We start from the raw sequence: 17,359 nt of genomic DNA, 5'->3' as shown, positions 1-17,359 counted from the left end.
AAAGAAAGAGTGGAACTCTACCTCCACTGCCCCCAGTGTGCCTGTAATTGGGATACCTTTTACCTTTGCACTGGAGTGTACTACAAATATAATATATGCCCTATTTATTCATATAGCACACTCACATTTTCCCAAAAAATTAGTGATTGCAAAACAGGGGGCATCTTAAATAAGGAAACTGATTCTAGACAGTTTGGTTAAAAGGGGAAATCTTTTGTCTTTATTCTGCCTTCCCAAAACATAGGCTAAGTACAGACAGTCAAAAAGCCCTATGCCAAATCAATTCAATCTTTGCAGGTTAATCTAAGCTATGTAGATCGAACCAATAAGCAAGTGAGCAGACATTCACTTTTGATTCTGGAAATGCAGCCACATGTTTGCAGTGGCCCAGGCCAGAAGCTGGGGAGTGCTACAGCACGCTTCCCTAATTGGCTGAAGCAGACAGCTTGGAGCAAGGCTATCCCACCCACCCTGTCAGGCAGGGTTTGCAGGGGAGGTGCAAAGCATCATTGAATGGTGGTGGAATGTGAATTAACTTGAATCTGGAGGGGTTCTGGGACAGAAGTTCAATAAACTGATTTAACCTAAATCAGTTAAATCTGATATTACATCTATGCAGGTTTATCTTGAACTGGTTTCAGTCATTTTGAAAGCAGTTTATGTGCAATGAACTTCTGTTGTGGTACAGATTTGAACCAGCTTCCAATCACTTATATCAGCTTATGTGTAATTTCTGTCCCTAGCCCTTTTCTCAACTCAAATATTGTTTTCCTCTGAAAATGGGTATGAACATTGCATCTTATTCATAATTTCTGATCTTTGTGTGTATTCAGGATCATTATTGTCTGCTTTAACAGCAAAATTGAAATTCCAGCATGTTAGACATGTACACCTAATGTTGCTAACAGGGAATGAGCTGGATTTCATATTTCATTGTCAATCACAAACAGCTTACACAGCAGTGATTCTCAACCAGGATGCCATATGATCCTTTCAGGGGTGATACATTAGGTGCAAACTTGATTCACACAGCAAACTCAGGGTTTTCATATCCAGTGTCCAAACACAGATTCCAGTGTCAAAAACATTTTGATCTGTTGTGGTCTGAGTTGTTTTATTATTTGTGTGTAGTAAAACAAAATGAGTGAAAAGTAAACTGGCATTTTCCAAACGCTGCCTTGAGTCTACCGAGGTTGACAACCACTGGTTTTCAGTAATCTATGTTTGGTGGTCCTTAACTTAGTACTTCCATTGCTTTCCAGAAGAGGCAATTGGAACATTCTTCCCAGTGCAGTCATTGGACTACTTATTCTCATTAACTGCTGTAAATAATATTTGAGGAATCTATAAGATGACATCGTTTATAAGCCTCGTAGCCTTTGGAGATAAGGTCTGGATAATGAGTTGTTTTCATGGATACATGATTTCTCTTTCTGATTTCCAAAAATATAAAAAAGGCTACACTTACGATTCAGCTGTTATATAGAGATGCATTAGATGTGACACTTTAATGCATATTTGTTGTATACTATTAATCTTAGTACAATTTAACCCATAATCATGTTATGTTGCATTAAAATTTGTCTCAGACAAAGAAAGTAAGAATTAATTAGAGCAGTTTGCAACACAAAAATGGTATGTTAAAAATACTAAGCAACATTATAAAGCAGTGCACAGTGTAATCCAAACCTGAGTAACTCCAACTCTAACATCCCTGCTGATTGAGCTTGTCCCTTTCAGAATATCACCGCTGGCTCGTAGAAATCCAGAACTCCCACGAAGAAAACCTGCTCCCAGTAGTTCCATGGCTTCTTCCAGAGAGAGTTTGCGAACATTTGGCCTGGCAGATGCTAAGCATAAATTATTAAAAATAAATACATTCACAAAAACTCTCTAAAGGCATTCACATTCTAGGGGGAAACACCCACAAGTTTACATTTCTCATGTAGCACAACTAAATCCAAATCTGTCTAAAGCAGAAGTGGCCAACTTGCAATAAGGAACACAGGCAGCCTCTGTGTGGGGCACATGGCAGATCAGAGAAGGAGTAGGGAGCACAGTGACAGACAGGACAGGGAGCAGAACGTAAAGTAGCAGGCTAGACAAAAAGCAGAAGGAAGGAAGCAGAAACAGGAGCAGATCCATTGGGGAGCACAGTGCTGGGATCAGAAAGCAGACCAGCAGCTCAGGCAGGGGAAAAGGATTAGAGTGGTACTTGGGGAGAGGTTTAGGACTAATTTGTGACACAACTGCTGAAAAAGCTGGCGCTGCACTGGTCTAAACCATAATTTTATAACAAACGCCAAAAATTAAATATCTTCATATTGAGAGCTACTTTGATGAATGCAATCTAGAAATATGTGAATAGACTGCCATCTTGAACTCACTCTTTAGGACCTACCGTACAACATTATTTTCAGGAAAATCAGCCAATAGCCCATTTGCATAAGTGGCACTTAGTACTTGCATAACGAAGTACTAACTAAATGCGCAGTAACTAGAGTTACTGTGAGTAGTGCCAGCGCATGGTTTATTTCTACTGAGCAGTAGCTTAATAACACTGCTTAGCCGCTTATTAGCAGGGATCCCAGTTTTCCATTTCCTACAAAAAAAAACAAGTGCAGATTTCCCCCCTACTGGAGTAAAATGCGGATTTTTCATTTTAGCAGAGAAACCCATGGATGTTGAAGTTTTACAGCAAGCCCTCTGCAGGCTGGCAGAGTTCCAGCAGTTGGGCAGGGGGCACCATGTGCACGTATATGTACATGGCCCCAGGCAGCCTAGAGAGCAGCTCCCCAGGTAAGGGAGGGAGGGAGAGTGCTAGGTAGGGCTGGGGCTGCTCCCCTGGGACCTACGCAGTAGGGCTGTGCGAGGCTTCAGACTGCTTCAGATCCGGAGAAGCTTCGGACGCTTTGGCGTCCAAAGTGCTTCGGAAAAGCCTTGGAGACGCCTTGGAGATCCAGCCATAGGGTATAATGGGGAATCAATGAAATATCTATAACTCGGCTGTTTTTTGTCCGATTTGGATGAAATTTGCAGGGGTGCTAGCACAGGGATGGTAGCACTGTGGTGTAACACATACACATGACATGAGTTTTGCTTTCAAGGGAGTTGGGGTACAGTTCCCCCTGAACCCCTGCACCAATCTTCTTGCAACTTTGCAGGCTTCATGCTCTCAGCAGAGGCTACCACCCCTTCAAGTTTCATCCAAATCAGACACAAAACAACCAAGTTATAGATAATTCATTGATTCCTCATTATAGCCTATGGCCGGATCTCCGAGGCAGCTGAAGCCACTTCTGCTGGATCAAAGCGGGAACCAGATCGAATAGCTGCCTACTCGTACAGGCCTACTACGCAGCATGGCAGGTGCGACTTGGTGCTGCAGGGCAGTGTGGCCGTGCAGAAAAGCTGCTTGCCACTGCGAGCTCTGCACTGCTCTGGCAACGCACCCTTGCACGCATGGGGGCAGTGCAGCTGATGGCACAGGGTTGTGCCCCTCACTGCTGCCATGCATGCAGGAGATGAGTCAGAGGGCAGTGCGGAGCTCACAGCTGCAAGCAGCTTTCCTGCATGGCCGCACTCTGACCTGTAGCACCAGGTCACACCCGTAGGCTGCAGAGGTCACAGGGGAGAGCAGCAAGATGGGTGCCCAAGCCCACAGAACACTTCCGCCCCACCCCACCCTGTGTACATATCTGGGGGGCACGGGTCCCCCCTGTTCCCTAGAAGTGTGCGCAGCTGCAGGGAGCTGCCCACCCCCCACCCAAGCTCACAACAGGCAGGTAGCAGGCAGCAGCGGGGAAGCTGGCTCCGTGCTCTGCTCCATTGCAGCAGCCACTGCCTTCTGTTGGCAGCAGGGGTTGCGGATCTAGGTCCCTGGCTCTGCAGCCATGTATTGTGCAAGAGAGAATAAATAAGTTCTTATTTAATTACTTTTCACCATTCAGTATTTTGTAAACCTTTATCATGTCTCCCTTGAAGCTTCTCTTTTCTAGACTGAACAGGCCTAACCTCTCTACTCTCTCCTCACATGGAAGCCTCGTCATACCACTAATCTTCCTTGTTGCCCTTCTCTGTACCTTCTTTTCTTCTTCTATATCCTTTTGTGGGGACAAACACTGGGCACAGTATTTAAGCAGTAGACACATCATGGATTTATAAATGGGGATAACAATACTTTTTTCTTTTGTTTACAATTTCCTAACATTGTTTGCCTTTTTTTTGACAGCTGCTGAGAACTGAGTAGTTTTTAGCCAACAGTCCACAAAGACTCCCAGATCTCTTTCCTGTGTGGTAACAGCTAGTCTAAAGCTCATCATAATACAGGTATAATCCAGGTTCCTTTTGCCCATGCACTTCACTTTACACTGCTCTGCATTTCATTTAGCTGTCCATTAACTCAATAGATCCTTATGCAGTTCCTCACAGTTTGCCTTAGTCTTTACCACTTTGAATAATATTGTGCCATCTGCAAATTTGGCCACCTTGCTGCTCACAAACCTTTCCCAGATTATTTAGAAATATGTTAAACAGCACTGGTCCCTACACAGATCTCTGGGGGACTCCACCATTTACTTCTTTTCCTCCCAAAGACTGAGCCAACTCTGTTTTCTATCTTTCAGTTAATTTCTTATCCATGACTGGACCTTTCCTGGAATCCCATGATAGCCTCTGATGGGGGACTTTGTCAAGGGCTTTTTGGATGCCCAGATATATGACAACTGGATCACCCTTGTTCCACCTGCTTATTGACATCCTCAAATAACTGTAGTAGGTTGGTAAGGCATGATTTCCCTTTGACAAAACTATGCTGAATCCTTTCCAGCAACTCCTGTACATCCATATACTGAACAATTTTTGTTATTAATTGTTGTTATTTCTACTAGTTATCCAGGAACAGAAGTTAGATTCACCAGCCTGTAGTTCTGTGGGTCCTTTCTAAAGCTTTTAAAATATGGAAGTCACACTGACAGTCCTCCAGTTCTCTTGTACCAACACTGTTTTTAGTGTTTACCTATAAATATTTTTTTCTTTTAGATCTTCCTTTTGTAAAAGGCTTGGAAGAAGTTTGAGGTGGATTTGTTGGAATACATGGGTAATAAAGTTTAACTGTGGCAAAGCTCCTGTACTGAAATGTTACTTAAGTGGCTCAGTACTGTTTTGAAAATGATGCAGTTTGGGATACAGAACAAAAGGTAATGATTCTTCCTCCCAAGTTAGCTAGTTGTTGATTCAGTGATCATTACATATGTCATGCTTAACTGAAACAAATACATACTACCTAATATAAACTCATTCAGGTTCTGTTAATATCGGCTGTATTCAAAAGTCCTCTAACCCTTTAGTTAAATTTTAATTCTCTGTTACCATTTCATATTATTTAAGAGTTTGGGCAGTAGCACCACCAACAAAATTGTATCATTCAGGAGTTTATTATTATTATTATTAGTTTAGACCAAGGATGTCCATCCTTTTTGAATGTGGGGCCAGATTGTTAAGGTTTTTATCACCCAGTGGGCCAGCAGGAGCAGGTGCTTGCGTAGCCTGTCCAGTCCGGCCACGGCCTGGGGGCGCAGGGGTCAAGGGGCACTGCCTGACCCCACCATGTCCTCCCTGCCACCTGGGCGGCCTCAAGGATGCGCCCACACCTGCGCGCCATGGCTCAGCAGCCAGGGGGACATGCAGGGACCCTAAAGCGGGGTGCGGACATGCAGGGACACCTCCTGCTCCCTCTCCCCCGGGGCAGCCTGAGCCCAACAGGGGCTCATGCCGGGGCTCACCACCCCCAGCATGATGTCTGCGGGTGTGGGGGGATGCAGGGAGGAGGGTGCCAGCTTCCTGCGCCGACAGCCACAGCTACAGCAGCAGCAGCGCGGGCCCAGCCGCAGCATCCCTCCATGCCTGCTTCTGCGCCCCCCCGTGTGGCCGGCAGGGACCAGCGCAGGACGGGGCTGGCGGTGTGGGAACCTTGTCCCTTCAGCAGCCATTAGGAAGCTGCTGAGGGGCTGGGGGAGGGACAAGGGGTGGGAACAAAAGTAAACACTGTTTACTTTCATTTCCCATCGCAGCACCTCGGACCTCAGAAAATGGCTTGGTGGGCCGCATGGCAGCCCGCAGGCCATATGTTGGACAAGCCTGGTTTAGATAGACAAGTTTCACTCTTACACATTAACTTTACCGTCTAAAATAAGTCAAGGAAAATAAGTGCACATGTAACTGTTGTATAGCACATCTGACTGGTAAGCCTGAAAGACTGGGGAAATAATATGCCTATGAAACAATTTCCTTAGCTATTTATTCCCCAGAAAAAAAGAGCTTCTTCATATAAAAATATTAAGGCTCTCTGTGATTAACATTTAATATTGGTAACAACACTATCAGGACTCTGTGTGATTTCAAGTGACATAGTTAGTAGGAAAGCAATAAATCCAACAGTACAAGACTCTAGGTAACCACTGGGAAACCTTTGGAAAAAAGACTGATCGGATGTCAATGGTGAAGAGCCTATTCTCCACAATTTGTATTGCTCAAGAAGGAAGAGAAGTTGAATGTGCTGTTGTTGACAGGTTACTGATATCAGTGTAACTTGTATATCATAGTAAATTAGTGTTGGAAGGGACTTGAGGAGGTCATCTAGTCTAAGCCCATGCTCAAATCAGGACCATCCCAAACTACATCATCCTATCCAAGGCTTTGGAAAGTTGAGTCTTAAAAACATTTAAGGATGGAGGGTGTTTATACACATGCTCCAGAAGTGTGGGGGGAGGGCAGCAGAGCCGCTCTAATTGAAGTGCCTGGAGTGTCTCATGTATCAGCATCCCCACGCTTAAAAATGGTGACAGGAGCGCTTTATCTAAAGCTCATCCAAAGAGCTTTAGATAAAACACTCCCGTTGCCATTTTTAAGCATGGAAATGCTGATACATGGTAATTACCAACCTCCAGCAGACTCACTTAAATCGAGTCTCTTCTGATGCACTGTAATTACAGTGCATCAGAGCAGCCTCACTGCTCTTGTAGAGGCGCCCAGAAATTCTACAGCCTCTCTGGGTAACCTGCTCCAATGCTTTACTGCCCTCCTAGTGACAACATTTTTCCTAATATCTAACCTAAGCTTACCCCGCTGCAGCTTGAGACCACTGCATCTTATTCTGTCATCTGCCACCACTGAGAACAGTTTAGCGCCATCCTCTTTGGAATCACCATTCAGGTAGTTGAAGGTTGGAATTAAATCCCTCCTCAGTCTTCTCATCTCCAGACTAAATAAGATCAATTCCTGAAGCCTCTCCTAACTGCTAGTAAGGCCAAATGATAGACATTTGAGTTGATAATTTATAAGACTGAGGCCACACTTCCCCACCAATCTTTGATTTTTTATACTTATAGAGCCATATATCACCATTGTGGTCCTTATCTCCCAAGGGGTAGATATTCCTATAGAGTTAAAAAGCATTTCAGGCAAACTGTTTTGAAACTTGTTTTTGAATGCATAAATGGATAAATGCTAAAATCATAGGTCTACATAAGAAGTATGCTATAAAAAACAGTAACAGTAAATTCTGAATAGCTTGAATAAGCCTGGTGTCTGTCAATGTTTATAAACCTTTATTTATGCCCTATATACAATTATCCAAACAAAAAAAACACACTTGATAACTTCTTATTGGAAAGCAAAAATATACACTTTACCTGTTGCCTGTTTAGATGTTACAGCTCTAGCCAGTACTGTGCCTAAAAGTTTTGAGACTGCTACTCGCACATCATAATTGGAACCTTCAAAGGATTTAAAGCATACGGTTGCAACACTATCCAGGTCTGTGCTCCACATAAAAACTGCCTCATTCTGAAGTTCAAGAAGACACTAGGCGAAAAAAAAAAAAGGTTTGCTCTAGCCATTCTGATCATATGCAATACTATGTCAGTAGTTTACACAAATTTTATCTAGCAAAATTAGAGCTAGAAGTTATTATTTAATTTTGTATCTGAAGGATCGGAATGTTTGCTGTTGAGCAGATAACACAAGAAATCAAAACTTATTTACTTCGCTGTGTGAAGCCTGCTAGAGATATACTGTTTCCAAATATGTCATAGCATCTCTCATGATCCCATAACTTAAAATACTCAAAATGCAGAAGGCAATGTTAATAAAATATTCCACAGGTTTTTTGCATACATTAATTTGTGCGGATGTTTTAGAATAGACATGCATTTTTTCAGTTAAAGATTAAGCACTTCAAAAGCTGACATTCATTCATTTCAAAGGTGCAAAATTGATTTTTCCTTATTATCCATCTAAATAGATATAGTTGTATTTAGGAAGACTAATTACTAAAAACAGTTAATAGATCACTTTACCTTTGCAGCAGCGCAACGGACTGCCATAGATCGATCCGTTAAGCATGAGCGGGCAGCCTTGTAAATATCTCTATGACATGCGATAGCAGCAGCTCCTAAACCATTCAATATATTTTCCAAACTAAGCATGATCTCATAACGACCTTGAGACTGATAAATGAAAAGGAAGAAAGGTCAACATTTTACAATACTGGGTGCCCCCTCAAAAGCAACTGATGAAAAATGTATTTGAACAAGTTTGTAATGTAAATTTGGTTTTGATTATTTGGTACTTTTCTATTGTTGGATATCTACTCATGCTACAGTGAATGAAAGCAGAGGATTTGCTCTATAACTCTGTAAACAAAATGAAAGGAATGCTCTAAGTGGTAGTGAAAACAATAGATATTTTAAGACTCAATAATTGATGATGTAAGCTTTAGAATGAAGTGTACAACTGAGTACTAGACTATTCTATTTCATCAAGATCAATCATGAAGGACAACTAAAATTATTGCAATTCAGCCACCTGTATTGATATTTTTACTGTTAAAATTCTCAACAATTCTTTTGGATATTCAGAGGATGTATCTGTAGAGTATAACTTACAAAAATCTCAGCATATATTTGTACTACTCAACTCACCTTGTTTATTGTTCTTCAAGCTACTGAAAAAGTCACCTGTTAGTTTTAACATATGGTTAAGAAAGTAAGGGCTCCTTACCTCTGCATTCTTCATTGCCTTCAGCACATTTCCTATGGTGTCTGTAAAGCTGTTTCCCAAGATTCTACCCAACTTTTTGTATAAATAGCCCAAGCATACCACTGCAGCACTAAAACAAAGCAAATCCAAATATGTGAAGATGAATGCAACAACAGATGAAAAATTAAAGAACCAAAGCAATCACCTCATATATTCCAATTAAGAAAAAAAGTTACATGTGAAAGTTAAAAAAATTAAACAAACTGAACACCGAATGGTTGTTATAACTCAAGGCACATGACAGAAATTTTAAGTAAACTACCAAAACAAAAACAACAGCAGCAGCTTTGAAAAGCATGTATATACTTACACCTAAATATTAAATACCATTTTGACTTCAAGAAACAGAATATCCCAATAGTCAGTGACTGAAGAGCTAGAAGTGAATGAGCCTATGGACCCAAGCATGAATGCTACATGCCCCCAGAGTGCTGACCAGTGGTCAGTGACCACACACAGATGCCGCTGGCAGCATCGGCAGCTTTGATCGTGGACTGCCCGCAGACACTGGTAGTGTTGGCGATGGGGGGGAGGGTGGCGCCTTTTTGCAGGGGATGTGCTGCCACTCTCAGGGGGTGCGCATGCACCCGTGTGCACCCCCTATGCGTCACCAGTGGACCCAAGCCTACTTCCCTCTCCCCCTGTGAGTATAACAAGGTTGTATCAGCCTAAAATGAACTAAGCAATAAGTGGGTTTTGTATATGCGTGCTTATAAAAACTCCAGTTAACAAAAGCAAAAATCATTAAATGCTTAGTATTAGGGTAGACCAAAGGCACTGAAAATAATCTTCAATAAAGTGTATGTTTATTCTTGAAATAAATTATAAATGCAATGGAATATTTAAACAGCTCTACAATTGAATGTTTTTGAAGAATACCAGCAAAAATAAAATATTTTATGTATTTATCATGCTATCCAAACAGTCCTATTTAATATGCAGCAATATACCATACTATACTCTCCAAGATACCAATGTTAAATTTACACTGTCAGGGTTAAAGATCTGGCCCATGGGATGGATCCAGCCTGTAGAGTCCTATCATCCCACCTGCAGTGCTGCCAGTGAATCTCTGACTGGCCCTGCACACTGTATGCAGCGCATGGAGTTTTCTGGCATGTGCTGCATGCAGCATAGGGTTCTGAAACCAGCACGTGCTGCGCCCAGCATATGAGGTCAGTCCAAGACATGTGCTGGCGTTGGTACACAGGACCAGTCTTTGGACCCAATACAGTCCCCAAATCCCATGCCCCTTATCTGTCTGCGGAGGTGGAGGAGTTCATTACTCCTGATTTACATAATACTCCATTTAAGCTGGGAAATACAACATGGCAAAATAGGAGTTAAAATTCTCAGCCAAAACAACTCATCTGAATTTGAATGAACAAACACATCTTTAGCAAAGACAAAACTATGGTAAGGGCAAAAAACAAAACCACTCATATCAAACAGATCCCATTTTGCTCCAAGATTACTTTTTCAGTATTGCTCTTAACCAATTCATTATAGAAGCTTTAAGAATGACCACTTAGATTTTATTTGTGCTCATGCTTTTTTCTGGATATACAATTATAAATGGTAATATTTTCTTGCTTATTTGAAAGAAGAACTTTTTCTAATAAGCCATAAGTTTGGGAAGAAAATGCATGCCTTGAGAATTTTAATTTTAGGGCAGAGGATTCACAAAAATTCTTAGAAACTAGGTTTTTGCACCCTTATTTTATCACCATTTATATATAAGGGTTCCATGAAAGGGCCCTTCAGAATTAGTAAGAACTTTTGGCTATTTATTGTGTACTAAATTATGGCATTTAGGATAATTCTTCACTGGAACATACAGTCTAATAAACAAAGTAGATATTTCTATGCATCACTGTGCTCCAAAAATTATCACAGAGCACAAGAACTTCCCCTGCCCTTCATCAAGGAAGTAATGACACTTAGAACTTTCCAAAGATGCCTGTAAATACAGAAAATGCAATGAATAAGGGGGCTCAGACAACAGGATACTTTCTAAGTATTGTCACCTTACTCTCTCTCTCTCCTTCAGCCCTTAGCATAATGACCCCTCAATTTCAAAGCGTTTTAGGAAGTTTCTTTCAAGCTTCTCCCCAAAACTTATATTTCAAGACCCTATGTACTTAACATTATAGTGCAACAGCACTAAGAGCACTTAGGACATTTAGTTGAAAAGTACAATATTGCCAAACATGTTTTGAGCATGAAGAACTTTAAAAGCCACACAACTCAGACAAATGTTTTAAATATATTTTGCAGTTTGAATGAACTCAATGAACTAAAACTGAGCTAGATGACCTGATGGTCTGATCTGCTGTGGCAACAACATCCTAATTTCACTGAAATTCAGTTGAAAGTAGACACTGAATGACCTTCAACTCCCTTGCAAATACTAGCCTCAGACTGCTTCTCCTCTCAAGTCAGTCATCCAGGCATACTTAAATAAGGAAAAATAATATTATATACTTAGAGACACTTATTTAATGAAGTCCCTAATGAATTAACATCTTACTAGAAGTAGCTTGTGCTATATGTGGATACAAAAGAGAGACAATACCACCACTTAATTAAGATACAGCCTTCTGTAAAAAAACTTCCTTCCTTTTTCTATTTACTTGAAGCTAAAGGCTGCCTAAAGCTTTAAAACAAATCATCTTTAGGCTTAGATGCTCAGAAAGCCCAATCCCTATGTAGCTTAAAAGTCCAATAGTAGTCACAATATATGGGAATATACCAATTGCCTGGTAACTATGGACCCTGAGGAACAAAGAAGCTCTATTTAACCATATAACCAGTAAAGCTGAACATCAGACAAACACAGTTGAGAAGATTCTGCGGTAATGGGAAATATTTGTCTTTACTCTCTTGCCAAAATCTGTTTTAGGCTACTGTTTCCCCTCCAGTTGTCAATGACATCCCTAATATCTGAGGCGATGTATGAAGTCAGCTGCTGTTCCACTTCATCACAGGAGAAAATGATTTTTGTTTGCAGCTAAAAGATACCTCCTGGTGTATAATCAAATGAGAAGACCTTTAATTTGAGCACTGCCACAAACAATACCAAAATGACATCTATCCCAATATCCTGTCTCTAAGAACATCCAGTTCCAAGTGCTTCAGAGGAAGGTGCAAAATACTTACAAAATAAACTTTTATAACAACAACAGACACTTAATATTACTTATGCTTGAAATCAGGATCGGAAGGAACCTCCTGGATCTTCAAATCCAGGTGACAGCAGGTACTACTAATCCTTTTCATAAATTGATTATCCTATCTTAAATGTACTTAGGTTTCTACTTTTACTACTCTGTTTGAAAGGCTGTTTGAAAACATTGTTGCTAGTGGTTTGGACACCTTCTTCTAATTTCCAACCAAAATTTATTCAAGATCAATATATTTGTTCTTGTCCTAACATTGTTGCTAACTTAATTATTTTTTCTCTTGAGTGATCATCCCCTCTGCATTTATAGATGGCAATCACATCCTCTCTAAGCCTTCCTTTTCCTAGGCCAAAGAAACCACTCTTCTAGTCTCCTTTCATGTAAAAGGCTCTCCATTTCCTGAGTAGAGTAGTCCTTCTCTGTACCTGTGACAGTTTAAATGAATCATGGATGGCCGGAACAGTACTCCAGATGTGGTATTACATTTCTATTTCCATATCAGTACTGGAAACACCATAACTCAAGGTGTCAAACATATGGCCCACAAACTGGAACCATTCTGTCTGGCCTGCTGATAGCCCACTAGGATACTGGGGGTTGGAAGGCATGCCCTGCCACAGAATGCAGGGTCCCCGGATCTCAAAGGACATGGCTGAGGCCCAAGGCGAATGTGACACCCATGCCTTAAAACTTAGGAGTTGGCAATTTACGGCCAATGGGCCAGATCCCACCTGCAATGAGATTAGATCCAGCCTGCAATCTGATCTGTTTTTATCAGGGGTGCATTGTGACCCTGTTGCAGCCTAGCCATGAGATCTAGCCCAGATTCTGAATTTTACTAATTGGCAGCTAATCCCCCAGCTGCTGGCTGCTGCAGAGGCCTCTCTTCCAATTCCAAGCAGAGAGCTGCTCTCTGACCTCACAATACAGCTTCTGGCCACTGACTCAGCCACTTTGAAAGACATGTTGAGAGACGATTTAGAGAAGGCTGAGCAGTGGGAGGAGGGCAAGAGACCAGCCCTATTACACAGAACAGGAGTAACTCAGGTGTAGCAGGAGATCAGCAGCTCGCAGCACTAGCTGCATTGCAAGGAGTGGCCTGCAGTGAGTAAAAAGTTGCCTACCCGTGCCTTAACTGATACATTCTGGGATCACGTGAACAATCTTCATGGCTGCCTGGAATTGTCAATTCAGTTGTATACCCAGGCTATTCACCCAGGTCTAGCCATTCACTTATTTCCAATGGATGAGCTCCTCCTTAAAATTTTTTTTTTTTTTTTTTTTTTTTTTACTGGTGGCCCAAAGCACGACTTTGTCCTTTGTATTTTAAACCATTCTACCTTAGTCACTATTCTATCATCTCTGCAACTGAATCACAGAATCATAGATTTCATAGACATTAGGGCTGGAAGGGACCTCGGAAGATCATCGAGTCCAGCCCCAAGCCCAAAGGGCAGGAAGTCAGCTGGGGTCATAGGATCCCAGCAAGATAAGCATCCAGTTTGCTCTTGAAGGTGTTCAATGTAGGCACTTAACCCCCCGCCGGTGGCAGGCTGTTCCAGACCTTGGGGGCTCGGACAGTAAAGAAATTCTTCCTTATGTCCAGCCTGAAACAGTCTTGTAGTAGTTTATGACCATTCGACCTAGTCCTCATCCCTTGGGGCGCTCTGGTGAACAAACATTCCCCCAGATACTGGTGGTCACCCCTGATAAACTTATAGGTGGCCATCAGATCACCCCTGATCCTGCGCTTTTCCAGGCTAAAGTCATAAAAAGTTAGGGTTGGAAGGGACCTCAGAAGTTCATCTAGTCCAAACCCTTGCTCAAAGCAGGACCATCCCCAACTAGATCATGCCAGCTAAAGCTTTATCTAGCTGGGTTTTGAAAACCTCCAAGGATGGAGTTTCCACAACCTCTCCTGGTAACCTGTTCCAGTGTTTTACTACCCAAATAGTGAGAAAATTCTTCCTAACATCTAACCTAAACTTCCCTTGCTGCAACTTGAGACCATTGCTTCTTGTTCCGTCATCTGTCACCACTGAGAACAGTCTACCTCCATCCTCATTCAAAACCCCCTTCAGGTAGTTGAAGGCTGATATGACATCCCTCTACAGTCTTCTCTTCTCTAGACTAAATAAGTCCAGTTTCCTCAGTCTTTCCTCATCAGGCATGTCCCCCTACGCCCTCACCATTTTTGTTGCCCTCCACTGGACTCTCTCCAATGCGTCCACATCCTTTCTGTAGTGGGGGACCCAAAACTGGACACAGTACTCCAGATGTGGCCTCACCAACGCTGAATAGAGGGGAATAATCACTTCCCTTGACCTGCTAGCAACACTCCTACAAATGCAGCCCAATATGCCATTAGCCTTCTTTACAACAAGGGCACACTATTGGCTCATATTCAGCTTATTGTCTACTGTAACCCTCAGGTCCTTTTCTGCAGAGTTGCTGCCCAGCCAGTCAGCCCCCAGCCTATACTGGTGCAGGGGATTGTTCCACCCTAAGTGCAGGACTTCGCACTTGTCCTTGTTGACGCTCATGAAATTTCTTTTGGCCCAATCCGCCAATTTGTCTAGGTCACTTTGTATCCTTGTCCTACTGTCCAGCTCATCCACTACTGCCCCCAGCTTGGTGTCATCTGCAAACTTGCTTAGGGTGCACTCTATGCCATCTTCCAGGTCGTTGATGAAGACATTGAACAAAACTGGCCCCAGGACCGACCCCTGGGGCAGACCACTTGATACCGGCTGCCAACTAGACATCAAGCCATTTATTATTACCCTCTGAGCCCGATGCTCAAGCCTGTTTTCTATCTACCTTACAGTCCATTCATCCAGCCCATACTTCCTAAGCTTGCCTGTGCGGAGGTTGTGGGAGACCATATCGAAAGCCTTGCTAAAACCAAGGTATACCACATCCACCAGTCTCCCTGCATCCACAATAACAACCCTACTTTATCCTTTCTTTGTTTATTTAAAAAGCTGAAGAACATTTTGGTATTTTTTCTGATTTCTTTTACAAGGTTTGAGTCAGCTTGACTTTTAGCAATTCTCACATTATCCCTACACTTCCTGACACCTAAGCTTTCTTTGCTGATTTGCCCTTCTATTTCTTGTAAGTTTATTCCTATTACCCTAGCCAGGTAGATCTGAAGCCCCTTCTTAAAACATTTTTCCCTTTGCTAGGGCACAGATATCTGACAGTTTTAGCATCTTTGATTTAAAGACATTACAGGCCTTCTCCACATTCATGCCCTTAATCCTCTTAATTCAGCTGGCCTTGATAGTTAAACTAGTAGTTCAATTCAGAGATGAACCTTAAGTCACAGACCTGGTTTTGCTTATCTTTCCATGCAATTAAAGCTCAGATCAACTCTTGATAACTTAATTCAAGATTAATCAGGGCGACTGCCCCAGGCCCCACATATTAGGGATGTCATTAGGGGGGCCCCCATGGAGCCGGGCAGAGTGGCACGACAACTCTGCGCTGCCACCAGCTTTACATCTGGCCGCTTGGCACTCCCCTACCAAATCTGCTGCCAGCTTCCTTGCATCTGGGGGCGGGGCCCTGCACAGGCTGATTTGTCCCGGGCCCCGCACCCTGCTCAGGTCGCCTCTGGTTGCTGTACCCTAGGATGCCTTGAAATCCTTTCAAGGGTGCCACACAAAGTTATCACTGTTAGATGTGCAAATATGATTTACCAGATAAACCCAAAGATTTCAAAGAAAGAATTGATAAGGTTAAGAACAGTTTGACCTGTTGTGGTCCAAGTTCTTTGCACCAAAGAATTTTTCTATTAATTTTGCTGTAGTAAAAAAGAGTGAAAACTAAAAGCTGAGATTTTCTGAAGGAAGCTGCAGTCTAATGAGGGGTGCTTTGAGTCTAAAAAGATTGAAAACCACTGATCCAGACAGTTCTGCCCAGCCTTCTGCTTCTAGGTTCTCCATCTTGGGATACTTAAAATTATGTAGCTACAGGCTGAGCCTTCCCAGTCCATTTCTATTGTGAAACAGTAGCCTGCTGTGTTTACAAGCTGTAGATGAACTTGCTAATCAAAAACTGGAAATAAAGCAAGAAATTATGTAGACATGGTATATCCAAAGTTAGAATATAACTAAGCTCATCGTTCCTTTCACTCATCATTTTCCATTAAACTCAAGAAGCAACAACAGATACAAAAATCTGCTTAGAGTTTACAGATTTGTTCATCTTTGTCTTATTTTCAAGATGTGGTCTTTGGAGGTTTGCAAGATATGATATACAAAGTGTTACTACTATTTAGTGTATTTGGATTTTTTTTTACTTACAGTTTTGTGGGTAGATAACTTGGTGAATCATCTTTGCTCCGAATGAGTTCATTGCATTTGTCAATTGTCTGGTAAACAGAAAAAGTATCTCCAGTGCTATAAAGTAGAGCAAAATTCTTGGCAATGAGCCTTCTGGTAGGAGGCCCTGGTGAACTATTCAACAAAGATGTCAGCTGTTCAACCAGTTTCTTCTGTTTTTCCCGTATATCGGCCTGGAAGCAAAGTTAGCAACCAGTTAAACTTCAGTATAATTATATTTAGCTTAGTCCCTGCTACAACTACTTTATTATTCTCAAATAAAGAGTCAGAAATCATGGTAGAGGTGATATCTTTTATTAGGCCAACTAGATTTTTGAAAAAAAATTCTCTCTTTAATTGCAAGCTTTTAGGCACAAGCACCCTTCTTCAGGCTTAGGAGAAAAGATTGTAAAGTTCTAGCAGGTAGATATGAAAGTTCATATTTCAGAGAAGAGTTAAAGGTGTGGTAAATTCTCCTCTCTGGCACAGTTCATTTTAGGCAGGTTAGACTCAGAGAAAAGTTGAAATAGACTGCTTACCTCAAAGTTGTTTGCTAGCAAGCAGGATGTAGTTTCCTTCTGGTTTTCCATGACACAGCAACTGATCACTGATCCTGGAAGTGCTGCCCTTGGCACTCCCACTCCCTGGCCAGAGCCAATCTCAGGGGGGGCACCAGCCAGCACTTCTCTTGGTGCCCACAATCCCCGGCCAGCAAGTGTCAATCTCGGGGGGGGGGGGGGCAACGCAGCA

The 17,359-nt window shown here is 42.1% G+C and overlaps 1 protein-coding gene across 8 annotated transcripts in view; it reads right to left on the bottom strand.

The window, feature by feature from the left end:
• HEATR5A (HEAT repeat containing 5A) overlaps positions 1–17,359 on the bottom strand; it is a 129,900-nt gene that overhangs the window by 96,068 nt on the left and 16,473 nt on the right. For 7 of the 8 annotated variants that reach the window (XM_025202451.1, XM_025202447.1, XM_025202448.1 and 4 more), the window contains 5 exons: positions 16,592–16,803; positions 9,061–9,169; positions 8,358–8,507; positions 7,692–7,863; positions 1,690–1,850 (listed from right to left, as the gene is read on the bottom strand). In XM_025202451.1, coding sequence (XP_025058236.1) covers positions 1,690–1,850; positions 7,692–7,863; positions 8,358–8,507; positions 9,061–9,169; positions 16,592–16,803 — 804 coding nt within the window. Of the gene's footprint in view, positions 1–1,689; positions 1,851–7,691; positions 7,864–8,357; positions 8,508–9,060; positions 9,170–16,591; positions 16,804–17,359 lie in introns of those variants that run through there. The other variant, XM_025202453.1, reaches the window with a different exon arrangement.

Source organism: Alligator sinensis, unplaced genomic scaffold (genome assembly GCF_000455745.1).
Source record: "Alligator sinensis unplaced genomic scaffold, ASM45574v1 scaffold720_1, whole genome shotgun sequence".
Classification (NCBI taxonomy): Eukaryota; Metazoa; Chordata; order Crocodylia; family Alligatoridae; genus Alligator; species Alligator sinensis.
This window is presented reverse-complemented; position numbering and strand designations above follow the sequence as displayed.